Raw genomic sequence first — 26,346 nt, 5'->3', positions numbered from 1 at the left:
GCCGTGTCTCAGAGGGAGCCAGGCTGATGGAGCTCTCCACCCAGCCCCAGGGCTCCTGTGAGCAGGCGATGCCCCCACCCGGGGCCCCACCTAATCTGGAGGACAACCTGCTGGAGTGGTGGCAAGATTCCACCTGCCCACTGCTGCCCCCTGGAGAGGTACAGGCCCTTTGAGGGAGGTCGGAGCTGGCTACCAGCCATGCTCCCAGAATGTGAACACTGTCTTGGTCCGGCTCAGCTACACTGACTGGGGACAGGCAGTGGCACCTTCTCTAGGGGCCCAGAAGTCCTCCTGACTCCTCTAGGGTGAGGTGATTTAGGTTAGAATCAGGAAAGAGTTCCCCAGAGTTTAGAGTGAGTAAAAGGAAGAGTGTGAGCAAGTGTGTGCAGGAGAAAGCCTGAGCTCTGGGGCTGGGAGGTCCAAAGCTCTTCAGGACCTGGGCTTTGCCCACCTTAGGCACCAGCCTTCCTGGCCCACCATATCACCTAGGCTCCTGCTTCTTTGGCCACCAAAAACATAGCATAAGTAGGAAATTGCCAGACATAAAAATAGAAAGGTCTCTCACCTGGCAGAGAGACCAAGATGTGCAAAGACCTAGAGGTATAAGAGAGTGTGATAGGTTGGAGGAACTGCTGCGGCCAGAACAAGCTGCAGCTAGGGCGTGACACAGGTGGGGAAATCTGATGCGGCTGGGTCCACAAGGGCCAGGTCACTAAAGGTGTTGGGGGTTACCCCAAGTACTTGGACTTGATCCTGCATCCAGCTGGGTTGGTATAATGGTTAGAACAGACGGGAGCCAGATGGCTTTGGTTCAGACCCTGCTCTTCCTATTAGCTGTGTGACCTTGAGTGAGTACTTAATCCCTCTGTGGCTCAGTTTATGCACCTGTAAAATGGGGATGATGATGACAGCACCCATTATAGGGTGGTTGTGAGAATTTAGTGTGATATGTCTGTGATGGCTAGGCTGGACCACAGGCCACTGGGGATCAGTGGGAAGCCATAAAGCAAGTTGGAAGGGGAGGGAGGGTGGTGACTAGGCCTGGCTGAGGAAGGGCCCCAGGGATGGAGAAAAGTAGATGGGTCCCTGAGGGTAGCCTAGAGAGTCATCTTTGGTAGGGGATGAGCTGGGTTCCCTGAGGAAGGCTGGGAATCCCCCAGGCACTGTCCTTAGGAAAGGAGCCGAGCTGCATGGAGGAGGGACGCACTCTGCGTACTGGGGAGCTGCTGGATTTTCACCAGCAGGAATCCCCACCCTGCTGTAAAGCTGCCCATGACCGACTGTGGATCAGCTGGTCTGTGTTCCTCGCCATACAGATGGGGGCCCAGAGAGGGACAGGAGTGCCAGGTTCACCCAGTGATTTCTGACCTCAGGGCCTTCATCTAAGCTGGGGACTCATTTCCAAGCTCTAGCTGAGTCAAAGCCCAGCCCTGAGGTTGCTCAGCCTAAAGTGGAGGTGGGGGCCTTTGGCTTGAAGGAGGAATTCGACAGTTTTCTGCAGAAAGGGCTGGAGTGCCAGGGCTTCCTGGAGGAACACACCCCATGTGAGACTGGAACTGTCCAAGAGGAGACCAATGAGGCAACGGAAGGGAGAAAGCTCTAAACTCAGGGCCCCAGAGTGGCACCCCCATCCTTCCGTGCAGTTTTCATTCCCTGGGAGCCAACTTAGGACTTCGTCCTGTATGTAGGCTGGGAACACAGGCCACTGCCCAGTCTATGAGGAGGCAGACAGAGACAGGGACAACAGGCCTGTGTCACCAGGGGTGATCAGGGCTGGGGCAGAGGTGCCCTGAGGTTAGGAGAGCCCAGAGGGTGGAGGGAGAAGGAAGATGAAGGATGCAAAGGCTGTTGAGAGCTGAGACATGAGGCTGGAGTGGGCAGTAGTAGCCAGATTGCAAGATGGATTTTTTAAAAAATTTAATCTATATATTTAATATTTTGAATAGATAATATATTCAACTGGTTAAGAAAAATCAAAAAGAATAAAAAATCGCCTTCCCACCCAGCTCCTTATCACCTACCCTGCCTGACCCCAGGCCACCCAGTTAGCAGTTTCTTGTGAGTCCTTCTACCTGCAAATTCCAGCAGACTCATTGTCTGTCCTCCACTTTCCACACAGACAGCAGCCACCGCTCTGCCCCTTTCTCTTTACACTTGGTGTCACTTGCAGATCTTGCCCTGTCAGCACTTCGAGAGCATCCACGTTGCTTTTTGTACTGCGTGGTGTTCCACTGTACAGATCACCAAACTATATGGAACCACATGTGAAGGATGTTTAGGTTTCTTCAGGCTTTGATTATTACAAACGATGCTGCCATGAATGAGCTTGTTCATAGGTCATTTTGCATGGGGGAGTAGAGTCACTGGGATAGAGGGAGATGTGATTCTCATTTTGCTGCTGTCCACGGGGCTCTGCCACCGGCGGGAGGTAAGCCTGTTTCCCCACAACCTCACCAATTCTGACCTTTGAATATTTTCTCAATCCTATAGGTGAAATAATGGTGTCTCAGCGTATTTTAATTTGCATTTATCTTCTAATGAGTGAGTCTGAGCGTCTTTTTCTATGTCTAAGAGACATTTGGATTCCCTTTGCTGAGAATGGTTCATATTCTTTGTCCATTTTCTTGTTGGGTTGTTAGTCTTTTGTTTTATCAATTTCTAGGAAGCTTTTACTTATTGGGGAGATTAGTGTTTGGTCTGGGTTATGAGTTGCAAATATTTTTTCCTGATTCGTCATTTGACTTTTGACTTTGTTTATGGTGTATTTTTGTCGTGCAAAAGGTCTTATTTTTATGTGGCCTAACTTATCAAGTTTTTATTTTATGGCTTCTGGATTTGAAAGGCCTTTCCCACTCCAAGGTTATAAAGCAATTCTCCTATGTTTTCCTCTGGCATTTTAAGTTTTCTTGTTTTGTTTTACATTTAAATCTTTGATCTATTTGGAATTTATCCTGGTGTGTGGTGTGAGTTATGGCTTCAACTCTATTTTTTCCCAGATGGCAGATATTTTAAGCTAAGGAGCAACTTGGTCAGGATCAGAGTGTCTCTCTGGGGTGGGTGTGGAGGCCAGCTGAGGAAGCAAGGCTGTGGCTGTTAAGAGTCAGCGATAGAGGGATGAAGAGAAGGGCCTGAAGTGGCACCAGTAGGACTTGGTGGGCATTTGAAGGTGGTGGCACAGCATTCCCAAATTCCTTGTCTATGCTGTGTGACTTTGGACAAGTCCCATCCCCTCTCTGGGCCCAAAGTACCATAGCTGGGAAGGGCATTGGGCTGACTGTGAGGGAAGAGGCGGCCAGCAAGAGGGAGCTGTCCTGGAGGTGGGGCCACAGAGGATGGCAGTGGATCTAGTTAGTGCCCACTCAGGCTTGGCCAAAGTGGATGGAGATCTGGCAGCAGAATTTGCTGTGTTCTGGGGTGGGTAGGCGGGAAGGCAGAGAGGGGCGGGCAACCATTTAAAAATATCCACTGCAGCCTGGCACAGCAGGCAGGGGTGGGGGCAGGCCCTGTGCCAGCCTTCCAGATCCAGGAATGCCAGGGGTTTCTATGGGCGGGCACATCATCCGCTGTCTGAGGACTGTGGGCCCAGCCCAGCCATAGCCATTCGTAGGGGGGTCCTCTTCTCACCACTATGAAGCAGACACCCTTGTCCTCTGCTATGGAGAATTAGGAAAGCCAGAGTGGCCAGACATACCCCCCAGAATCCAGTCCTGGCACTACCCTGGACTTGCTGTGTGACCTTAGGTGAGTCCCTGTCCCCTGGGGTCCCTATCCATCAAAGGAGGAAATTGGCCTTGTCCTGGCTGCCTCTTCCTCCCAGCCCTTACCCAGGTCCCAATATGGATTAGGGCTGGAAAGAGAGATCTTGAGGTCCATGCCTCTTCCTCCTTTACAGATGGGGAAACTGAGGTCATGGAGAGGCCCCTGGACCCCTGTCCTGCCTTGCTCTTCTTGGCTTTCCTGGGCCTCCTCCGCGCCCCCTGCATGGCCTGTACCAACTCCCCACCCCCACTTCTGGGCCCCAGTGGTCAAATTCCAGGGCTGCCATTGCCATGGCAACAGCCAGCTCACAGGGCCCCTCCTCTAGGGTTCTCCACCAGGCCCTGTTGTCCAGGGCTGAGGCTGAGAGGGCCTCCTGTGCCTGGGGGACTGGAGGGTTGGGGGTGGGGTGTCGAGGAGGTCAGACCCAGCTGGTTTCTCATTTGTTTTCCAACAGGGAAAATGGAAAAGGCACAAAGTACTGCCAACAAACACTACTGTTTTCCCAGAGAGTGGGAGGGATGGAGGTGGTCATCTGGGCTGGAGACAAGAGAGCTACCCAGAAAACCTCTTCCAACCTCTCACCTGGAGAAGCAACTCACAGAAGGGCCTGAGACCAAAAGAGTTTAGAATGGGAGGTGGAGGAAGATCCTTCCCAAGGTCACTGCCATCCAATGCTAAGGCTACCCAGAGACTGCGGGGTCCAGCCCAGCTTAGACTTTCTCCCAAGCAGACATGCCCGTAGTGCAAGGAGTTACCATGGCACTGTTGGAGGGGGTGAGCTCCTCAGCCCTGGGCATATGCAAGCAAGGGCTGCCAGGAGATGCCTGCGCTGAGAGGATGCTGGTCCAGGTGCACTGTGAGATGGCCTGCCTTCTAAGATTCTCTGGGTATTCATAACAGCTAATATTTATTGAATGCTCTCTTTGTTCCAGGCACTGTGCTATGTAAGCCCTTTATACTGTCTATTTTATAGATGAAGAAACTGAGGCACAGATGTGGGCTTCCTGGAGGTTGGGCAGGTATCTTTTCCTTCTAGGCCTTTTTTCCAAGTGTGTGTGTGTGTGTGTGTGTGTGTGTGTGTGTGTGTGTTTATTTTTTAATTAATGCTAAGATGGTGCAGTGTGTATGCTTCTTGCTTATTTCATTTGCCGTTACACCTGAGCACTTTTTCATAGATTTCAGAGATTTCCATAAGTGCCGTGACTCATTGGGCCCTCCCTGTGGTTGGACCTTGAGGTTGTCGCCCATTTTCCCCGTTGTGAAAAAGGCCATGTAGGTGCCTTCCTTGTGCTGGGAGCCTGGGCTGCTCTCAGAGTTATCCCTCAGGCCAGAAGGTGCCCCTCTGTCCTGGCACTGTGGCTGGACGTGGCTATCCTGACTCCCCTTCCACTTGGGGTCTCCTGGGGGCAGGAGTCCTGCCTGCCTGAGAGACCTTGAGGAGGTTCTTAACTTCCCTGTGCCTCCTCTTCCTGTGTAAAATGGTAATAATGGGGCCTACCAGCCAGAAGGCTTATCGTGAGGTTAAAATAAATGCCTGTGAAGTGCTTAGTAAGCAGCACAGAGGAATCCCTCAATAGATGTCACCTATTTTTATGCTTTGCTTTTGTGCTCTTCCTGTCCTCAGGCTCAGGGAGGTTCAGTCATTTGCCCAAAGTCCCACAGCAGGTCAGTGGCAGAGGGAGGATGTGAGCCCCAGCCCCACCACCTCTTACTCTTGAGAACCTGAGCAACTTATGGCTTCTCACTGAGCCTCGGTTTCCCCACACAGTTGTCGTGAGGGTCTCATGAGATTACACCCTGCAAGCATTTTGTAAACTCAAAGGGTGGTGCCACTTATTGTCAATAATCATGGTAACAAGACTAAAGAGACCCTGAGGTTTCAAGGCTGCAACTCCAGAAGCTGAGAGGAAGGAGGAGAAGGGGCAGGTCTGAGCTATCAGGATGGCTTCCTGGAGGTGGCGGCTTAGAGCTGGTCACCAGTTGTGGACAAAGTACAGTAAGGCCTAAAAGCCCAAAGTGCTGCTGGCGGTCAGACCACTTCTGCTAGAGTTGGGGTGGAGGGATCGTTAAACAGGGCATGGTCACTGCCCCTGAGCATTATGACCACCCTGGCGTGAAGGAAGGGGACTTCCCTGGGCTCTGGGTTGGGCCAGGGTCACCAGAGCCAGAGCTGGAGTGACTGACTGATGGATAGAACTTACTGTCCACCAGGAGTGTCACGTGGGGCTACAGTGCATCCCAGCTGGTTGGGCCTCCCTGGACAAGCTTCAGTGGAAGAGCCCCAAAGGCCCAGTCTGGGCTGGCTCTACCTCAGCTGACTACCTGCTGTCCTGGGGGTCATGAGACACTTTCCTCTCTGGCCCTCAATGCCCATTTGTCAAATGGGAAAAAATGGTCCCTTCTCTGCCTCCCTCCTTCAAGGGAGGATCAAACATGGGCATTCTAAACTTGCTGTGCACGTTCATTACACCGATACCTGCTTTCATTCATCCACTAATTCACAAATGTGTACTGAGCAGGCTCTGTTCTAGGCAGGGTACTGCTGGAACAAGGCAGAGGCCTCCCGCCCTTTTGGAGCTCACGGACTTTATTACATGTCCCTTAGTACCCAGAGCACAAGCCCGCCTGAGTGCAGGACAGGCACACTGTAGGTCTGCAACATGTTGAAGAATGTTGATTGTGGGGGGGGGGGAGTATCACAGGACAGTTTGCTCAGTGCCCTGGTCTGTAGTGGGGGTAGTCACTGAGGAAGAAGAGGTCAGGGAGGATGGAGGATTTAAAAGAGACTCCCCAGAAGAGGCAGAGTGTAAAAATTAGATGGGTCTTGAACAGGGTCAAGAGCAAGGAGGGTGACCCAGGCAAGGGGACAGCCTGACAGAGGTGGAGAGGCGGGGACGAGCCTGGTTTTGGGCAGTGGTGAAGAGACCACCCTGGCCGCAGAGGCTGGGAGGTCACATGAGTAGGCTGCCGAAGGCTGGTTATACCTCAGGCTTCCCTGGGCCTTTGTGGCCTGAGTGGAGGAATTTCTGGAACTGTGGTAAGTGGGGAAGATGGCTTCTTTTGGCTGTGGGCTCTCTTTGAGAGCCCCTGATTTATCTTCAGCTCAGGCAAGCCCTGCCTCTCAGCTCCCTGGGGCTCTGGCCTGAGGCTGGCCTGGCCTTTCCCAGGGTGCCTGGCCCATAGCCCAGTGAGTCATCTTCCGCCCCCGAGACAGGACACCCCATCCCACCCGACAACACACAAATGGAACCCCCCTTGTGCCTGGGTCTGAGGGAGGGAGGGAACAGAGGGGCTGGAAACAGACCCTGGATAACTTCCGTTCCCACGATCCCAGCCTCCCTGCGTGCTAGAGGACGGGCGGAGGTGAGGGAAGGGAGCCCTCCTTTCCAAGCACCTATGGTGCAGTAGGTGGTCACCTCCATTTTTCATGTAAAGAAACGGAAGTTGAAAGGAAGGAGTGGTTACAGCCAGAAGGTGGTGGTGCTGGGCCCAGACCACATGTGCCTGATTCCCTGTGCATGTTCTGTCGCTGAGCAAAGTCATTTTGAACGAAATAATTTTTAGGCTGGGAAAGGAGGGCCCCTGGAGGTCAGCTCATCCACAGGATGAGGGCGAGGATGAGGACCGGGGCCAAGAGCCAGACCAATGTGTGTGTGTTTAGGGGTGGGTGGGTGCATTTCCTGGGAGCCCCTAAAGTAGGAGTTGCCAGATTTAGCAAGTCCTACCCTAAGGCTTCATCAGATCCCTACTGGTGTCCGCTCTAGCTGCCGAGGGCAGGGCATCCTGCCCCCCAGACTCAGTTGTGACACCCAGAAGATCTAGGTTTTGGTTTCTCTGACTGTAAAATGGGGGTGACAATCCCAGCCTCTTGGGCGAAGATGATTCAATTCAGCATTTCTGAGCTCCTCAGATGTTTTCCACATCTGTTGGGGGTCTGTCTATGTACTACCCTGCCCCCACCTCCTGCTTCCGGCCATTATCCATGATGTTAAGAAACTTTGCCGTCACAGGCTAGGTCCAGCTGCATTTTCGTGATATTGGGAGGGGCGGGTGTTGCAGAGAAGAAGAAAGAAAGGGAAGAAACCCACATGAAAAAACGACTGGAGTTAAATTCAAACCACATGCACCGCAGCCCCTGCCATGCGGGCCTCTGCTGCCACCTTTGGGCGTCTGGTGGAAGTGCAGTGCCTGGAGCCCCAGCTTCCTCACTAGATCCGAAGGCTTGATCCTGATGCCTGAAATCAGGAAGGTCAGACTGCCGTCCCTGTCTCTGGGCATGATATCACTTCCCCCTCCACTCGGGGAGCCTGGTGGGGAATTAAGAGTCCACCTGCACCTTCCCTCCTCCCCCATTTGTTGACAGAGTGGGGAACTGAATCCCAGAGTGGGGGGAACTTAGCTAAAGCCACAGGGCAAGACTGTCAGTTAATAGATACGTATTGCACACCAGCTGTATGTCAAGAGACCTGGTCTCTGCTTTTATGGGTTTTATAGCTGATGGGGAGGATTCAGACCGTCCTCGTATTTCTGTCTCCCAGACATCCAGGGAAAAGAATACAGCCCCCTACCGCAGAATTCAAGGTGCTGTGGGCTTGGCTTGAATCCTCATTTATGTGCTCATGACCCTGGTAAAGTCATTCAACTTTTCTGATATGCCAGTTACTTTGGTCAGATCCCAGCTTTGTCACAAGGCAAGTTGTTTCACTTCTTGCAGCCTCTGTAAAATGGTGATAACAGGAATACATAACTCTGAGGATTGGTGTGAGGACTAAATGAGATAATACAGGAGAAACAGCACCTCACTAAACATTAGCTAGTTGTAGAAGTAAGTCCCTACTAAGGATATGGGGAGTGCACATCATTCCTGGAGGTCCAGGAGGGGGTCAGCCTCTGGGCTAGGGGGTGCACCAGTAAGGTTCCGCAGCCAGAAATTGGTCCTGAGCCCCAGCATAGGGGGTGAGACCTGCCACCTCGACCCTCCTTTCAGCCAGCAGTGACAGTTTCTGGAAGCGGTGGTGCGGTTTTCTGGTGCTGCTGAGGTTGGCTGGACCCCTATGTGCCAATAGATGAAAACTGAGTCTGTGCTGAAATCATCCCCTTGCTTCATTTCTTCCATCAACACAGTGAGGACCCTGGGCTCATATTCTAGCTCTTTCACTTACTGCCTACGTGACCATGGCCTCTCCACCTGGCTGGGCCTCAGTTTCCTCAGCTAGGTAGTTACCACTCAGAGTCTTTCCTGCAGTTGTGGTCAGACAGAGCTGGGCTGGAATTACCTTGAGGGCAATCTCACCCACAAATGTGGCAATTAATGCTGCCATTTGGCTGGGACTTCATCTAGGCTGTCAGCTGGAATACCTGCCTGCCCATGGCCTCTGCATATGGCCTGGGCTTCCTCACAACATGGAGGCTGGGTTTCAAGAATGGAAGTTTCAAGGTGGAAGTACATGGCATTTTTATGAACCAGCTTTGGAGGTCACATACACTTCTGCTGTGCTCTATGGTCAAGGCCGTCACAAAGCTCTACCCATTTTCAAGCAGAGGGGACCTGGACCTCATCACTCTATGGGAAGAGTGTCAGCACCACATTGTTAGTAGAGCACATGGAATGGAAAACATTGTGGTAGCTGTCTTTGAAAAATACAATCTGCCACACCTGCCTGGGATGATTATGAGGAGAAAATGGGGCAGTGATGTGAAGTATTTAGCCCATGCCTAGCACATAGCAGGTACTTGGTAAAGGAGTTATAGCTGGTTTTGGTTATTGTTGAAGTGGCCTCTCACTCTTTACCTCTGCCATAGAAACACATGGACCGACACCCTCAGACCAGCTGTACAGTCTCGTGTCCACAGCAGACCCCTGACAGACGGGCTTCCACACAAAGGTGGGGGGGTCCACGTGAATGAAACACAAGTGGTGTCACTCATAAGCCACCCTCCAGGGACACACTGACCCACCTAGGCAGGGCAGTGTCCCCATAGCAGGAAAGTCCTGATGCTCCTCGGGCCCCTGAGCTCTCCTTCCCATTCCTGATGCACATTCCCCAGAATTATGCCCACCCAGAGCAGCTGGTCCTGAGGGGGCCCTGCGACCGCCCTCCCAGCTGCCTATGAGGCCTGGGAACTCTGTGGAGCCTTGAAAGGCTCCTCCTGCCAGAAGGGAGGGTCTGCAGGGAACGGGATGTGATTGGGAAGGCAGGGACAAGGGGCCGATGATGGGAAGAAGGGGAAAGGGGTCTCAGACAGGAACAGATGGAGAGACTGAGGCCCCAAGAGGTGAGGGTGTCTTGCCAAGGTCACTCCCCCAAAAAGCAGCAGAGCCAGGATTTGATCCTGATCTTTCTGGCTCCAGTGCCTGCCCTCTTAATCTCTATACCAAGAAGTCCGTCTTCTGGGACGTCCGTCTCATTGACGAACTGAGCACCTGAGGAGGGCAGCCGCCGCCAGTGAAATGGATAGCCCATTAGGTTGGGAACATGCAGTACCAGCTCCATGCTGTGGACATCGGTGAGGTCAGGAGAGTCAGACAGTCTGTCTGGGCCGTTAGCCAGGGCTGGGTCCCAGGGAAGAGGATCTTCCTTAATCCTAGCCTTGCCTGTGGTGGCATTTTGTTTACCACCTAAACCTTCCTGGGTCAGGAGAATCTGTTCACATCACTGTCTTGGGACAGAGGAGGCTGGAGAAAGGCAGCTCAGGAAGCCAGTGCCCCAGGGAGGCTGGGGAAAACCAAGCGTAGTGCACGAGGCCAGGGGAGGTGGCGGCGATGGGATCTCCTCCCGGGGCAGGGGCATAAGAGCTTGGGCTCTGGAGGCAGCCAGCTGGGCTCTACCTCTTACCAGCTAGGTGACCTCCCCTAGCCTCAGTTTCCTGGCTTGAAAGATGGGAGAGTAACAGTAACAGAGCCCTGGATGTAGGGTTGCTGTAGGGATGAAAGGATCCAGGGCTGTGAAGCAGTGGTCGGGTGCCTGGGCCCTGAAAGTTGTTCCAGCAACATCAGTGATGGTGAGGATTCTAAGATTACGGGGTTCCCAGTGTTCAGTTTGGGCCACTCTGGGGCCCAGGCACTCTTTTGACAGATGTTTATATAGAGCTGTGCAGGAGCCTTATGAGACCTGCTGCCCAGAACCAGCATTTCTCCTCGCAGCCTGCGTCACACGTGTTCCTTTCTCAATTCCTGTCTTCCTGTGTACACGGTGGTGCCGGTGCCCAGCAGGGCACAGACCGCTTTTCTTACCTTTAAATCGATCCCCAGCACAGTGCTTGGCACCTAGTAGGTACTCAGTGAGTATTTATTGAACTAGTCAACAACTGAATAAAATAAAAATTCAATGAACTATTCATCATTGAACCATGCGTCTGTGCATCCATGCATGTGTTCATCTGTCATTGATGGAGCATTCTGTTTATCCATCCACTTATTATTTATTCATCTGTCATTATTCCATCCTTTTATCCTCACATATATTCAGCCATTACTCATTATCCGTCCATTTGTCCATCCAACCTTTCTCATCATTGGTCCCCCAATCGGTCCAGCATCAGCTGCAGGACCAAGTGTCCCCTAAGTGGGCAGTGCCCAGGTGCAGGAGTTCCTGGCAGGGCTCTGACTGGGCGGTATGTCCAGAGCTGGGCAAGCAGGGTATTGGCATTCCCTCCGAGATGGGGAAGTTGTGGGCAGACTGGGTGGAAGTAGGGAGGGTTAGGTGTTCCCCAGGGCTGGCAGAAGGTTGGTCCCACAGAGCTGGGGTGCCCAGCCTGCTCCTCCTGGAGCTGGGGGTGGTCTTGTGGGGCAGAGCCCTTTCCCCTCTCTGTCCCTTGCCTTCCCCTTTTTGGTGGGTGAGGAGGTGTTTGTGGTGGGGTGTGGGGTATAGAGAGGAGGGCTGGGCAGGCCTTCACCAACCACCTTGTACACTTACAAAAGCTGTTCTGAGTCAGACCTACTTTAAACAACTGCACGTACCCAAAAAGAAAAATGAAATCAGTACCCAAAACAGAAGCTCAAAGGAAAAACAGAACCGCATGTACAGGGTGCCTTGGTACACCTGGTGCCCTCAGCCCCACCCCAGATGACCTCATCCTGAAAGGGTCTGATGCCTGTGCTCTTGTGGGGCGATCCCTGGAGACCTTGACCAAGCAACCGACCAACCCATGTGCTCCTGTTTCCTTTCATTTCCCGCCCCACCCCACCCCCACGTTGCCATGACAACAGGCTTGGATCTAATTAGCCACCCTTAATGAAGGAGCAGCAGCAAGCAGTGCCTTTGGCACCAAGTCCTGCCCCCTTCTCTGTGACAGGGGCCTCCAGTGAACTCTGCCCTTCTGGGCACCCACATGCCTCTGCATCTCTTAACCTTGGGACGTTGTTTAAGCCCTACCTCCTCCAGGAAGCCCTTCCTGCCTGCTTTTCCCCCAAGCAGAGGTGACTCCCTCTGCTGAGCCCTATGAGAGAAGCCTTGTGCGTTGTCTGGGAGCTCTGGGAGGCCAGCAAAGGTGGATTCATCTCTGCAGGGTCCCATACTGCTGGAGCTGTGAGGAAATGGACCCTAAAGATCCTGAGCTACGCACTATTGACCCTCTAGGTGGGATAGTTCAAGAGAGGGTGAGATGGGAGAGGAGGTATTCATTTCTAACAGAAAGCCAAATGTGGGTTAAGTATCTACAGTGACCAAGCAATGGGCCAGGGGTGGGGCCCTCAGACCACCAGTCCACATGCTCACGTGGGATTGTCTGTGGGATAACCTGGCTATGTGGACTGGACCATGGGCCTATCCACCCTCCCTCTCAAACCAACCCCCAACTGGGCTGGCTGTCCTGACCCCCACCCTCCATACACACCAGCCCTGAGAGGAAGAAGAGGAGGAGCAGGCCCCATGCCCAGAGAAGCCCGCAGTCCATTGGATAAGAGGCAGGTAGACCCTCTAGATTGCTTGGTCCAAAGTGGAGGCAGGGAGAGCTTGGGGACCACCTGTCAGACCTTTGCTTCTGCCACCCAGGGACAGAAGGGGCTTGGCAAGAACCCACTGCCCCAGGACTGGAAATGGTGGCCAGGCAGGCTCCAGGCCCTGTAGTCTCTGTGCTGCCAGAACATCAGAATCACCTGGAAGGCTGGTCAAAGCACCGATTTCTGGGACCCTACCCCAGAGTTTTGGATTCAGTAGGAAGTGTGGGGGATGTGAGAATGTGCATTTCTAACACATTCCCAGGAGATGCTGAAGCTCGTGGTCCAGGGACCACACTTTGAGAACCACTGCTGTAGAGGGAACAGAAAGAGGGTTTGTACGGAGCACACACTCATGCCTTCATTCATTTGTTCACTCAACAAACTAACTGAACAGTTATTCTGAGTCGGGCCCTGTGGGACCCCAGGGGAGACAGATGAGTTCACTGGCGGTTCATTCATTTATACAGGACAAACTTACCAAGCATGTAGCAAGTGTCAGGCTCCGACCCCCCAGTGCAGCCCCTGGGAGCATCCCTGCATCTTGTCTGTGTCGTGCTCCCTGCTCTGGGATTGGCGTCACACTGGTTTTCATCTTGCTGCTCTCTTGGAATTCTCTGGGCCTGTTTTCATTGTTGGCTGTTTAGGGATTGTCTATTGTGAAGTTAAATTTTTTTTTTTAAGAGACAAGGTCTTGCTTTGTCACCCTGGCTGAGGTGCAGTGGCCTGATGATAGCTCAGTAACTTTCAATTCCTATGCTCAAGCCATCCATCCATGCCTAGCTAAATTTTTTTTTTTTTTTTTAGAGACAGGGTTTCAGTGTGTTGCCCAGGCTGGGGGAGTTAAAATTTTAATGTTTGATGTTTTGGACTCTGAGGAGGCCAGTGGTGCCCAGGCCCATGGCCTGCCCTCTCAGGAGAAGATGAGGAATGGTTCCTTTGGATGGGGGTATGGACCCACCTGGTTTTGGGCTGAATGGAGGAGGGGGAGAAGAGCACCCTTCTGTCCCTGCGTAGCAGAAGCAACCGTCCTCCAAGCAGGCGCTAAGCCCTCTTCTGCCTCCAGTTTGGACCAGGAAATCCAGTGAGGCCGCAGAAGGCTGCAGGGGCCGCAGAAGGCTGCAGGGGCCACAGGACCCTGTGCCGTGGGGATGCTAGGGAAGGTGCCTGAGTTGAGAGGTGCTCAGGCTGGTCTCCCTCCCAGTCAGGGACTGCTGGGCCTGTGGGGAGAAGGGAGAAGGAAGAGCTATTGGGGGCTTGCTTACTAGCCAGACCCACTATGTCCACAGTGCCCTACCTTACAAAAGGGACAGGGACTCTGCCCTCGGGGAACATATAGTTTCCCGGGAGGAAATGGGCCTCAATGTGGCAATTGCTCAAATGTATAATTACCTGGTTAAGGTGAGTAAATCAGAGAATATTTGAGAGCACAGAGCAGGTGCACATGACCTAATCTGGGGATCAGGGAGGGCTTCCCTGAGGAGGTGATATTTGCATGGAAACTGGTCTTGAAGGAAAAGAAAAAGCATTCCTAGGAGAGGGAAAAGGCATGGGCCAAGACCCTGAGGCAGGAGAGAGCATGATCTTTTTTAGAAGTTATAACAGAAGTGGCTGGAATCAAGCGAGAGGGTGAGAGGAGTGGACAGGTAGGCCTACCTCGAGTGATGGGGTCAGGATGTCTCCACTGCACGGGAAACCCAGGGGGAAGCAGGTTTGGGAAAGAGAGTCAGTTGGGTGTTTGATGAGTGTGGGAGCCCTTAGTACACTAAGGGGGACATGAAGTCAGCCAGGGCTGAGGCACAGCTGCAGGGTGCGTTAGAGCACCCCCACCCCTCCGTCTGATTAAATGGGTCTGGGATAAGTTCTGCCATCGCTCTGGGATTTGAGGAAGTAGATTCTGAGGATCCTGCTTGGAGACATCCTGGAGCACAGTCTGGTGTGTGGGGCAGTAAGTGCCAGAGCCAGGTGGAGAGGACAGGACTGTGGCAGGTACAGGACACAGGTCAAGCTGGGCGGGGTAGGGGTAGGGATAGGGGTGACTTAAGGTGGGCCCTTTGGGTGGCAGTCTCCTCCCTTTCGTCAGAGGCGGGTGTGGAATTTCCAGGGATGTGTAAGTGTGCACATCCCTGAATAGCTGTGCCGGGGCGTGTGTGCCTGTTTCTGCCTGGCCGTAGTTGTGTGAACACGAAAGCACGGGTCTTTGCTCACAGGGATGGGTCAGGTTCATGTGTGTCAGGGTTCAGGTCTGTATGGGACTACGCTGTGTGGGTGCACTTGACCCTGACCCGCTTGCGCAGAGTGATGAAGGCCCGCAGAGTGATGAAGGCCCGAGGGCAGGGCCCCACGCACATGGCCTACTCAGTGTAGGTATGTGCGTGCCCCCGTGGATCCTCGGTGGGAATCTGCGTTCAGTGTGCGTCCACACTGGGTACAGGTGTGGACAGAAAGTACATGTCACGGCATATACTCGCTTCTGTCCACCAGTGTATGCCAACTTGTGTCCTGGGGCGGGGGATGGGTCCGCCAGCAGACCCGCAGTGTTGGGGGAGGGGTGCGCGGCCCTCAGCGTGTGGCTTGTCGGGGGAGACGGGGCGGCGCGGAGAGGGCGGGGACCCCCTCCCCCAGCGGCGCTGCGCGGGGCTCGCGGCGCACTCCCTGCGCGGAGGAGGCAGCGGCGCCGCTTCCTGCCGGCCGGGCCGCTGCGCTCAGATCCACGCTGGAACCGACACCGCGACCGCCGCCGCGGCTGGGCTGAGCCCTTGAGGGAGCGAGGCGGGCGGAAGGGGGTGTCCCCAGATCCTGCGCCAACCCGCGCCCCCGCCCGGGCGGCGGGCCGGCCGCATGCTGCAGATGGTGAAGACCCTGGCCCAGTTCACCATCGCGCTGGAAGACATGCGCGATCTGGGCCCGGCCGCCACCTCCGGGGAGCCCACCGAGGAGCGGGCTGGGGGCAGCGTCGCTGACGCGGAGGAGCCCGGGGAGGCCCAGGTACGGGGGAAGGGGAGGGGCAGCCAGGGACTTGGGCCACGGCATAGAACTCAGCGGACCAGGGGAGATTAGGGGAGGCATGGGGCGCAGGGCCTGGCCACGGGGCTGGGGGCTCTGTGACCAGCGATGAGGGCAGGGAGATTGAGGGCCAGGAGCCCTGGCAACGGATGGTGTGGCTGGCAGGGCGCTGAGAGTCAAGGCCTGGTGGCACTCTGCTGGCGAAATGGGTCAGTGTAGAAGCAGAGGCTGCTGCCAGGGGCATCCTGGGTCCCCAGGCGCAGGAAGGAGAGGTTTTTCCAGCCCTCCTCTCAGGCTGGAGGCAGCTCCCAGGTGTATGTGCTGGCGATAGCCAGTTTGCCCCTCTGGTGCCATCCTCTCCCTCTGCAGGACTGCTAGGCCCTGGAGGTGTTACACTGTGGTGGGAACAGCGGCGTCCCCCTCCCTGGCGCAGGGTGTGCTCCCCTGTGGGGGTGGGAGCAGCTTCCTGGGGCTGTTTCCATGTCTTTGTGTGTGTCTCTGGGCCTGGACCCTGGTGGTGCCACTCTGTCAGCTCCAGTGGGGACTGTGGTTCTGTCCTCCCTCCTGTGCTGTGTTGTGTCTCAACAGTCACAAGTCTCTGGGCTGGAAGGCCTGGTTCTCAGCTGGGTAGCTTGGCTGCATTTTTTGTCTCTGGGTGGCGTGTCTTGCCTGTATGGCTTCTCTCTGTGTGCCTGTGTCTCTGTCTTCACGCTGGCAAGGTCTCCGTCTTCGGGTCATGATGCCCCAATCACACTAGGAGGAGAGGCTCCCTTGGTCTTCCTGCTGTAACCCCCCACCCCCCCGTCCCACCTCGGTGCCATGTGTAGTGAGGGTCAGAGGATGGGGCTGTTGAGGGGTGAGGGGCCCTGTGGGCAGGCTGGGCCTGCAGGGCTGTCCCGCCCGGAACAGGTGGGCCTGCTGCTCTGGTTGACAGCTGCGTTGTCCATCTCCTGCTTCCCTTGTCCTCCCCCTGGCCCCCCCCATGCACTATGCCCGTGTGTGGGCACATGTGGAGGGGTGCTCCATGCAGTCACAGGGAACTGGCCTTGTTTTCCGTGCCTTTACCTGACAGCTGAGTGACAGCCCACTGTGCTTTGCAGCAGGGAGAAGGCTGGGAGAGGCAGGCATTGCAGCGTCAGCCTCCCTGTGTTACCCCAGCCTCCCGGCCATCAGGCCCAGTGCCAGCCCTGCCTCTCAGGAAGCCTCCCTGACCCTGGCCCTCACTGTGCCCGCTGGCTTGACCGGGCCACGAGTGTGGGTGGGGAAGGGTGGCTGAGGGGCCCGGCGCTCTGTGTAGCCTCACTGAGGTAGAATGAGAATGGCGTCGAGGCCCCCGTGTGTGGACAGAGCTGCCCTGCCTCCTGTCGCCTTCACACACTGAGACAGAGGGGTTGTCAGTTCCATGTTTATGAAGTAGAGAAGAATGTGGGAACAGGGTGGTTAGGTGACCACCAAGGTCACACAGCCAGTAAGGGCAGAGCTGGGGACCCTGTGGCCCGTGGCTGCCTGGTCAGTATGCGAGAGAACTCTGGGTGCTGGGGCCCTAAGACTCAGCATGAGGTGGCTGAAGAGACTCTGGTCCTGGCTCTGCTGATCACTGGCTGTGTGACCTTAGGCAAGTCGCATCACTTCTCTGACTCGACACCTCATCTGCGCAGTGGGACATGACACACCTTTGTCGCAGAGCTGAGTGTGGCTGAAATAAAGCCGTGTTTGTGAGGTGCTGAGATGTCCCTCAGGGCAGGCTCGGTCAGGATGGCATGTCTGGCCTTTCCTTGGAAGGCCCTCCTGGCCCTGGTGCTGTCCCAAGCTCTCCGTCCTGGGGCCGGCCTGGCTTACACCGCCTCCTGCCAGAAGCTGCCCTGTTTTTTTACGAGCCTCAGAAGCACGGAGGATAGATGGATGGTCTGGTATCTGGGGACCCTAAGGCGGGGCCCAGTGCCTTCTCACGCATCAGAGCACAGGGCAGGCAAGGGTGGGGCAAGCCAGCCTCCTGCACCCCACCCCCACCCCAGAAGGTGTCATTCACACCCAACCTACTGAGTTCTAGCATGGGAGCCCACTTTTCCATGTTTGCCTCATTGTAGGACATTGGGAGACAGGCCTGAACCCTGAGTCCCTGAATCCTTGGGTCAGGGAGTGGGAGGCCTGAGGTAGGTGTAGCACAAGCAGAGGGATGAGCAGTGGCTGGGTCCGGTAAGCCAGACAAGGCCTGGGGCTCAGGTCCACCACGCAGACATGGGCCCTGGGCACAGCAATGACAGGGCATCCCCACTGGTTGAATCTGAGTCCCTACCCTGAGGGGCTCCTAGGGGTGGGGTGTGGAGGGATGCCACTGACATGGACGCTCACCCTGGCATTGCGTCCTGCAAAGTGTCTGCTCGAACCAGCAGGCCTTGGTGGCTGGAGCCTGACGCAGAGTCCAGACAGATGCTCGAGCCACCTAGAACAGTTAGAGGCCTTGCCCAGCATCACTGTAGGGATTAGAGGGGTTAGTTTGGAGAGTGGAGTCCCTGCTGGAGAAGGGAAGCTATTGTGCTGGTGCCATCTGGGAATGCTTCCTGGAGGAGAGGGGGCCGGAGGTGTAGAGACTGGTGGGAACCAGCAGCAGGTAAGCTCAGTCCCAGGGGGCTGAGGGCAGAGATGGCATTCCTGGGCTGGCATCCAGCAAAGCCTCCCGTAGGACTGAGCTTGCCTTGTCCCTGGGGGTGTGAGTGCGGAGGCTGGGCGACCCTTGGGGACTCTGTAGTTCAGATCATCACCTCCTCAGGATGGAGGCATGAGTATCTGGGTTTCCTTTTCCCCATCTTTAAAAGGAGAATAATATTATAATAATATTATAACATCCACCTCACAGGGTGGTTGGGAGTATTTAATAACATAATGCTTAGAACACTGCCTGGTGCATAAGAGGGCTCAGTTAGCCATTTTAAATGAGAGAATTGGGCTCCATCCTGGTCTGAGAGGGGCTGGCCCCTGTCACCAGCTAGCTGTGTGACCTTCGCACTGACGTCACTTCTCTGGTCCATGGTGTCTTCATCTGTAGCAGGAGGTGACAGTGTCTGCTCTTGGAGAGGTGTGCAGCCCAGCCAGGTGGGGCTTGTCCCCATAGCGCTCAGCCTGAAGGTAGGGTTTTACGAATTGGCAGCTAGAGTGGGTGGTGGCCTGGAGGCATCGTCCTTTGCAGATGTGAAAGGTTATTTTTTTTTAAGAGTCCTTTTCACGAGCCTCAGCAGAGAGCCAAGAAGTAAACCAGAGACCTCCAGATCTGCCCACAGCAGTGGGGTGGGGCGGGGTGGGGGAGTGAGGGCCTAACTCTGGGGAGGCGGCGTGTTGGAGACGTGGCAAGAGGGGGCATTCCTGGTGGGGAGCACCTAAGCAGAGGGCTGCCAGAAGGAGATCCAGGGCTTGGGGGAACAGCCAGGAGCCCTGGGTGGCAGGAGTGCAAGCCCTGAAGGCCAGGGGGAGAGTGTGGATGGGTTCTCTGGGCCATGTGGCTGCAGGAGATGGGGTCTGAGAGGAACGAGACCCTTGTTCACCCTCTGCTGCTGTCCCCACAGGACATGCGGAAGCATGTGACCATGACCCTGCTGGACACGGAACAGTCATACGTGGAGTCACTGCGCACCCTAATGCAGGTAAGGTCACAGCCCAGGCCCCTGAGAACGACTGTTCTGAGTCCAGGAGGCTGTCAGACAGGCATGAGCAAACCCTCTTCACAGACAAGGGGCTGAGGCCAGAGAGCTCTGACCCTGGGACACACCATCCTTCCATGGAGAACCCGGAATGTGGCTGCCCCAGAGGAGGAGGCCCCCTCCTGGCAGCAGAGAATACAGAGTGGCCAGGCCAGGCCACCTCAGGGCAGGAGCCCTCCCCACTGTCCTCCCACCTCCCCAGCAGCCCTGGGCCTGAGGTTAGATCTGAGAACCCCCTCTGGTGTGCCCCCTCCATTTTATTCATTGGCCGGGAAAATACTAGTTGAATGGAATTAAATGCTGAGTACCTGCTATGTGCAGGCCCTGTTCCAGGTGCAGGACTCATAGAGAGGAGTAAGAGTGACCAGCCTCTGCCACAGGAGCTCTCAGTCCTGCCCAGGACGTAGTTGAGCATATGGGGCACTCTAGAAGCATCGAGGGGCACTGCCAGATGTGGGCTCAGGGAAGGTTCCCTGGAGGAGGTGTTGGCTTCTGCCAAAACCTGTCTTCTCAGCAGCAGGAACAGCACATGCAAAGTCAAGTAAGGAGAAGGCCTGGCACACTCAGAGGTTGATGTGGCCACCACAGAGCCTAGGGGTTGGTCCTATGGTGACACTGCAGGAGTCAGCAGGGGCCACGCTGTGGGAGCCTTGAACACCAGGAGAAGGGCGTGGGCTCCGCTGGGGAACCGGGAGAGTCGGCAAAGCGTTTTGAGCAGGGGAGGTGTGTGCCTGATTAATGCTTCATGAATCTGATGGCTGAGAAGGTGGGTGGCAGAAGAGGAGGCCAAGGCCGTTGAGGTCAGGTGAGGGCAGAGGCTGCAGGGAGGGAGCGCTGGGGACAGACACTCAGGAGGTGGACTGGTCAAGCAGGCGTGGTGACTGGTTAGAGGTGGGGGGCAAGGTGGGGAAGCCCAGGATGCTGCCTGGGCTCCTGGCCTGGGAAGGTGGAGCACAGAGGATGAGCATGGCTGGAGCAAGATGGTGAGTTCAGGTTCAGACGTGTGGGTTCTGGGGAGGTCCAGGGCCTGGATGCCCACATGGCCCTGGGGCCTGGCAGTCACGGTGGAGGATGAGTTTGCTCAGGCCACCCAGGCAGAGCGAGAGCAGAGGATGAAGGTAGAGCCCTGGAAACATCCAGAACATTCGTTCACACACTCACTCCACAGACGTACAGTGAGCCCCCTTCAGTGCTGCGAGCAGTGCTGTCTGTGGGGGCCGGGTCAGCAGTGCCCGAGCAATGTGGGCCTGCCTGTCTGCTGGAGCTTAGGGTCTGGGGCAGAGACTGACGGTAGCAAGCCAGACAGAGCTTACACGTGATGCAGGGTGATGCAAGAGCGCACGCCCAGAGCACAGACATACGATGCTATTAACCTTAAAAAGGAGGGAAATTTGGACATGTGCTGTAACATGGTGAGCCCTGAGGACATTATGTTAAGTGAAGGAGCCAGTCACAAAAGGACAGATGTGATTCCGCTTATACGAGGTACCTAGCGTGGTCGAACTCATAGAGACAGAAAGAAAGATGGTCGCCAGGGGCTGGGGGAGGAGGGGGTGGGGAGTTAGTGCTTAATGGGGGCAGAGTTTCAGTTTTACAAGTTGAAAAAAAGTACTGGAGATGGGTGGTGGTGATGGTGGCACAAGAACATGGACGTACTTAATGTGAATGTAATGAACCGTACACTTAAAATGGTTAAAATCATAAATTTTATATTTTGTACGTTTTACCAGAAAAAATATATTGCTTCTGTTTCTTTTTTTTTCTTTTTTTTGAGACATAGTCTTACTCTGTTCCCCAGGCTAGAGTGCTATGGCATCAGCCTAGCTCACAGCAACCTCAAACTCCTGGGCTCAAGTGATCCTCCTGCCTCAGCCTCCCGAGTAGCTGGGACTACAGGCATGCACCACCATGCCCAGCTAATTTTTTATATATATATATTTTTATTGTCTAGCTAATTTCTTTTTATTTTTAGTAGAGATGGGGTCTCGCTCTTGCTCAGGCTGGTCTCGAACTCCTGAACTCAAACAATCCACCCACCTCGGCCTCGCAGAGTGCTAGGATTACAGGCGTGAGCCACCACGCCTGGCCCCCATTGCTTCTGTTTTTAAAAAAAATACATGAAGAGGTGTGAACACAGAAGGGGCCCACCCTGGTGTGGGGTCAGGGAAGGCTTCTCTGAGGTTGGAGTGTTTAGCTGAGACTTGAAGAGTAGGTAGGATTTCAGGTGAGAGAACTCAGAAGGGATGTTTCTGGGCAGAGGGGATAGCAGGGACAAGGATCAGAAGGCTGGAGGGAACCTAGAGCAGTAGATGACCAGAGGTGGCCAGTGTAGCCGCGAGAGGGAGGCAGGACCAGGCCATGCAGGGCCTGAGGGCTGCTGGGCCGTGGAGCTGGGTTTAACGTATGTACACGGAAGCCACAGGAGGGACACAACCAGAATGCCAGGCAGGAGGAGTAGACATGCAGGGTCCCCCTGGGGGTGGGGTGGTCCTTTGCCATCCCCTAGGTGAGAGTTGGAGGCATTAGGATCAGACAGTCCAGGGTTTGAGTCACTTGCCTCCTTGCTGGGTGACACCAGACTAATCACCTCACTTCTCTGAGCCTTGATTTTGCCTGTAAAATATCGTTAATCTTACCCATCTCCCAGTGAGAAGATTAAAAAGTGACACCACCGTGCCTGTTCGCAGGCAGCAGGCAGGAGCAGTGGAGAGCTGGGAGCAGACAGGGCCTGGGTGTGTCTTTCTACCTCCGAATCTCCCAGGCCCAGCACAGGGTGCTCAGGACCTGTGGGTGGAGGAAGCGAAACTGGGAGTGTTGGGTGGGTAGGGGTGAAGGTGTAGGAGGATGTCGCCTGAACCCAAGGACTGTTGCTCGAGGCAGCCCTGGAGTGTGGGAGGGAGGACTGAGGTCTGGCCCTGTGGTCCAGAGCGTGGCTCCAGAGCCAAGCCACGGGCATTCAAACTTGACTCGACCTCTTGACCAGCTGTGTGACCTGGAGCATGTTCATAACCAGTCTCCTCCTCAGTTTCCTCATCTGTAGACTGGGGATAGTAACAGTGCAGATGACAAGAGAGAGATGTGTATAATTTAGCATGCTGCCTGCAACTCTGTGTACTTGCATGCGTGCATGGATAGAGTTGCATTTCATCCTTCTTTTAACCTTATGAGGTAGACATTCTCCTTCTTCATACGAGGAAATCAAGACTCAGGGAGGTCAAGAAACTTGTCCAGGGTCATCCATCTAGTAAGTAGTAATAGCTGACATTTATTGAGTGCCTGCTGTGTGCCAGGCACTGTTCTGTGCTTTTCATGACTTAATTCATATAAACCTGACTGTAACCCCCATTTTACAGATGATGAAACTGAGACACAGAGAAGTAAAGCATCTTGTCCAAGGTCACAGAGTTAGAAAGTGCCATAGCCTGGGTTGAAACCCTGTCAGTCAGACTCTAGGTCCTCCCTGTCACCCACTGGTCTATACTGCCTGAACACCGACACTCAACAGCTGAACAACCCCCGCTTTCTCTGACCACCCTGGCAAGCCCCCCTTCCCTTGGCACTCTACTCTTTGCGTAGCACTCACCACCTTCTAGCGTTGTATGTAGTAAGGTACTGACTTGCTGTGCTTCCCCACTCACAGGGGAGCCCCACAAGCGCAGGGGGGTTGCCTGTGGACTGAGATGGCCAAATGCCGAGCAGGCACCGATGGTCATTGCTCAGGGAGCATTTGTTCAGCGAACGCAGGTATTGGCTCCAAGCAGGCTCCGTACCGAGTTCCCAGCTGCTGTTTATCCTTTCCCCCCACGGTGTGCCTGCTTCTGTGCTGGGCACTGGGACCCGGAGGCGAGCAGTTTTGCTGCGGCCTGGGCTTGGCAGCGACCCTGACCCAGCCCAGACCACCCTGACCCAGCCCAGGACTGAGGCGCCAGCCCACCCTGGTCGGAGAGCTGTGCGAGGGAGGCTGCCTGCCTGTCTCCTCACTGTCACCCCTGGCCTTTCCAGAATCCCCAACCAGGCGAGAGGATTCTGTTGAGCTTTAGTTTTTCAAGCTTGTTTTACAAAACAAGCCAGATTTTTTAAATGTTTAATATAAATGTTATTGCAACATCACATATGCTTTTTCAAATAACACCCTCGTTTCTTGGGCCTGTAGTGACAGTGTGGGCCAGCAGAGGGCGACCGCCCCTTAAGCGCGCCCGCCACTGCGCTGTGCTATTCACGCTCAGGGAACCTCACTGCCTGCAGATTTGAGGTAAAATCACAGTTTTAGTCACAGACTGACCAGCAGATCTGAAAACTAACACAAGGTTCAGATAGTGTCACTAAGAGCCTCCAGCCACTTCCCCTGTGGCCTCCCGTGCTCCCCTATCTTCACAGCAGTTCTTGCCTTTTAATATCACCGTGATTTCCACGTGGATCCATTCTGAGACACATGGTCTTCACATTGTAACATCTCCGAAATCAGGGTTCATCCTATATTCGGTGGCATCTCATAACTTAATTGGCAGCACGTTTTTTTCTTAAACATAAATAAAAATGATGGTGCCACTTAGATTTGATGAAATGTGATTTTTTTTTCCTATTTCTTTTATGTATGTGTTTCATTCAACTAGATTTTAAGCTCTGTCAGGGCAGGGATTTTGGTCTTTCTTGGTCACTGCTGTCTCCTAGTTCCTAGAACAGTGCTGGCACATAGTAAGTGCTCAATAAATCTTCACTGAGTTAGTATGGGGTGATCTCCCAGGGTGCCCTGTCTTGCTGCCTCATTCCAAGCTCTATTTATTCATGCATTCAACAAACCTTTCCTGAGCCCCGTTACTCCCATCCTGTGCCAGGCCCTGGGCTGGGCCGTGAGGGCATAGGTCTTCCCATCTCCCTCCCAGAGCCTCTGGTCTTCCAAGGGAGACGGGGGAGGCAGGGCACTGAACTGTGGGCCCCACGATCCACGTACACTCACACAGGGGCCTGTGCAGGTGGGGTGGGGGCCGTCTGTCTTTGAGAGCATGTGTGCTAATCCTGTGGGTCCTTCAGGGCTACATGCAGCCACTGAAGCAGCCAGAGAACTCCTTGCTGTGTGACCCATCGCTGGTGGACGAGATCTTTGACCAGATCCCCGAGCTCCTGGAGCACCACGAGCAGTTCTTGGAGCAGGTTCGGCACTGTGTGCAGACCTGGCATGCCCAGCAGAAGGTGGGAGCCATGCTTGTCCAGTCGGTGAGTGGCCCTGCTGCCCACTTTTGCCAGCCCCCACAAGCTTGGGCCCTCCTGGAAGGGGCTGGATGCTACCATGGTTCCCATCCCCAGCCCACCCTTCCTGGATACTGACTCTGCTCCCAAATCTGACTCCAGAACTTGCCTAGACATTGGCACTGACCCCATACCCTAGGTGGACCTGGACCTGGACACTGCCTACCCTCAGAGCTTGGCCAGACTCTGGCATGGACCCCAACCCCAAGGTTGGTTAGCACACTGCCCTGATCCTGGACCCAGCCTCAGTGGCTCTCACTGACCTGACCCTAGTCCTGACTCTGAGCTGGTGCCAATGCTGACCCAGACCTCAAATGGATGCTGGTACCGACCTCAACCCCTGTCTTTTCCTGAACCTAAACAACTGCCCTGATCCTAACCCTGGACTTGGGCTTGCTGTTGACCCTGACCTAGTCTTGACTAGCTCTTTTCTCCATCAGATATTTTAATAATAATGTCTGACACTATTTGTCATTTATTATGTGTTAGGCATTATTCTAAGTAGGTTATATATATCAACAACCCTAGGAGGAAGGTACAATGATTACCCTGATTCCAAAGTTGATAACTGAGGCAGAGAGAGATAAGTAATCTGATCAAAGTCACAGTAAGTGGTGGGGCTTTGACCTCAGGAAACCTGGCTCCAGCGCCCAGGCTCTGCCCTGCCCCATACTCCCTGTCATCACGGACCAGACTTCCCCTGAAAGCTTGTCAAGCTCCCACAGTAGTGATTGAGACCTTAGAAAAGGCATTGATTTCAAAATTCAAAAAGAATGGCAAAAGCAGAACTAATCAACATATAATGAAACATCTGTAAAGCATAGCATGCCATTTTCTTCCATTGTTAAATTTAGTATTCCTGTATAAGAATTGAACTACATTTGAAAAACTTTAAGTTACATTTTGTTACTTTGCCAGAATCCCCAAGGATATATGATGATGACTGATACATCACAGCCAAATGCAAACCAAATGCAAACTCAGAGCCACGTACTTTCAAAAGCAAAATTGTAAAAATTTTTCCCAAAACTTCACAAGCAAAAGAAAATTATATCTATTTTTGTGGCATGTGGGTATGTTTTAATGTGTTTTTTATTATGTGGTATGGGGACTGGAACCTAAAAAGGTCTTAGAATGTCCCTGCTGAGCTGGAAACTGATGTAACTAGACGGGACCCCAGCCTGGACAGAGTGCTGACATCTCCAGCCCTCAGCGTCACTGGGCTCAGCCCCCGGCCCGGACCTGCATGCTGGTCACAGACTATGGCAGAAGCCCGGGCCCCAGGCAGCAGTCAGCCCAGCATGCTCTGGCCCAGGATGGGGGTGGCCGGGCAGGGCTGTCTTCCTCCCTGAGCTTCACATCCCGCCCTGCTGTGTGCAGAGGCAGGGACAGTTGGCACCTTAGAGAGAAGGACTCTGGGGCCTTGAGGGAGCCAGAAACACCACTAACGGTCACTTAGCCTATCCATGGTGCAGCTGAGACAGGAACCCGTGTCCTGACTCCCAGCCAAGGATTCGGACGGAGAACCTCCATATTTAGTCTGCCATCAGCTGGCCAGCAGGTATTAGCCACCAGCCGTGTGCCCTGCCCTGAGCAGGGCTTTACAGTGGGTGGGATTGGAGAACTTCTCTTCCTGGAAAGGGAGAACTTGTTCTGGGGGGTCTGGAGAAGCCAGAGGCCCAGTATAGTACCAGGCAGAGC

The 26,346-nt window shown here is 54.3% G+C and overlaps 1 protein-coding gene across 4 annotated transcripts in view; it reads left to right on the top strand.

Moving 5' to 3' along the window:
- ARHGEF17 (Rho guanine nucleotide exchange factor 17) overlaps nt 1-26,346 on the top strand; it is a 55,902-nt gene that overhangs the window by 17,423 nt on the left and 12,133 nt on the right. For all 4 annotated transcript variants that reach the window (XM_045555511.1, XM_045555513.1, XM_045555512.1 and 1 more), the window contains exons 2-3: nt 19,264-19,341; nt 24,430-24,612. In XM_045555511.1, the coding sequence (XP_045411467.1) occupies nt 19,264-19,341; nt 24,430-24,612 (261 nt within the window). The remainder of the gene's footprint in view (nt 1-19,263; nt 19,342-24,429; nt 24,613-26,346) is intronic.

Source organism: Lemur catta, chromosome 7, assembly GCF_020740605.2.
Source record: "Lemur catta isolate mLemCat1 chromosome 7, mLemCat1.pri, whole genome shotgun sequence".
NCBI lineage: Eukaryota > Metazoa > Chordata > Mammalia > Primates > Lemuridae > Lemur > Lemur catta.
Note: the sequence above shows the minus strand (reverse complement) of the source record. Positions and strands in the feature narration are given on the sequence as shown.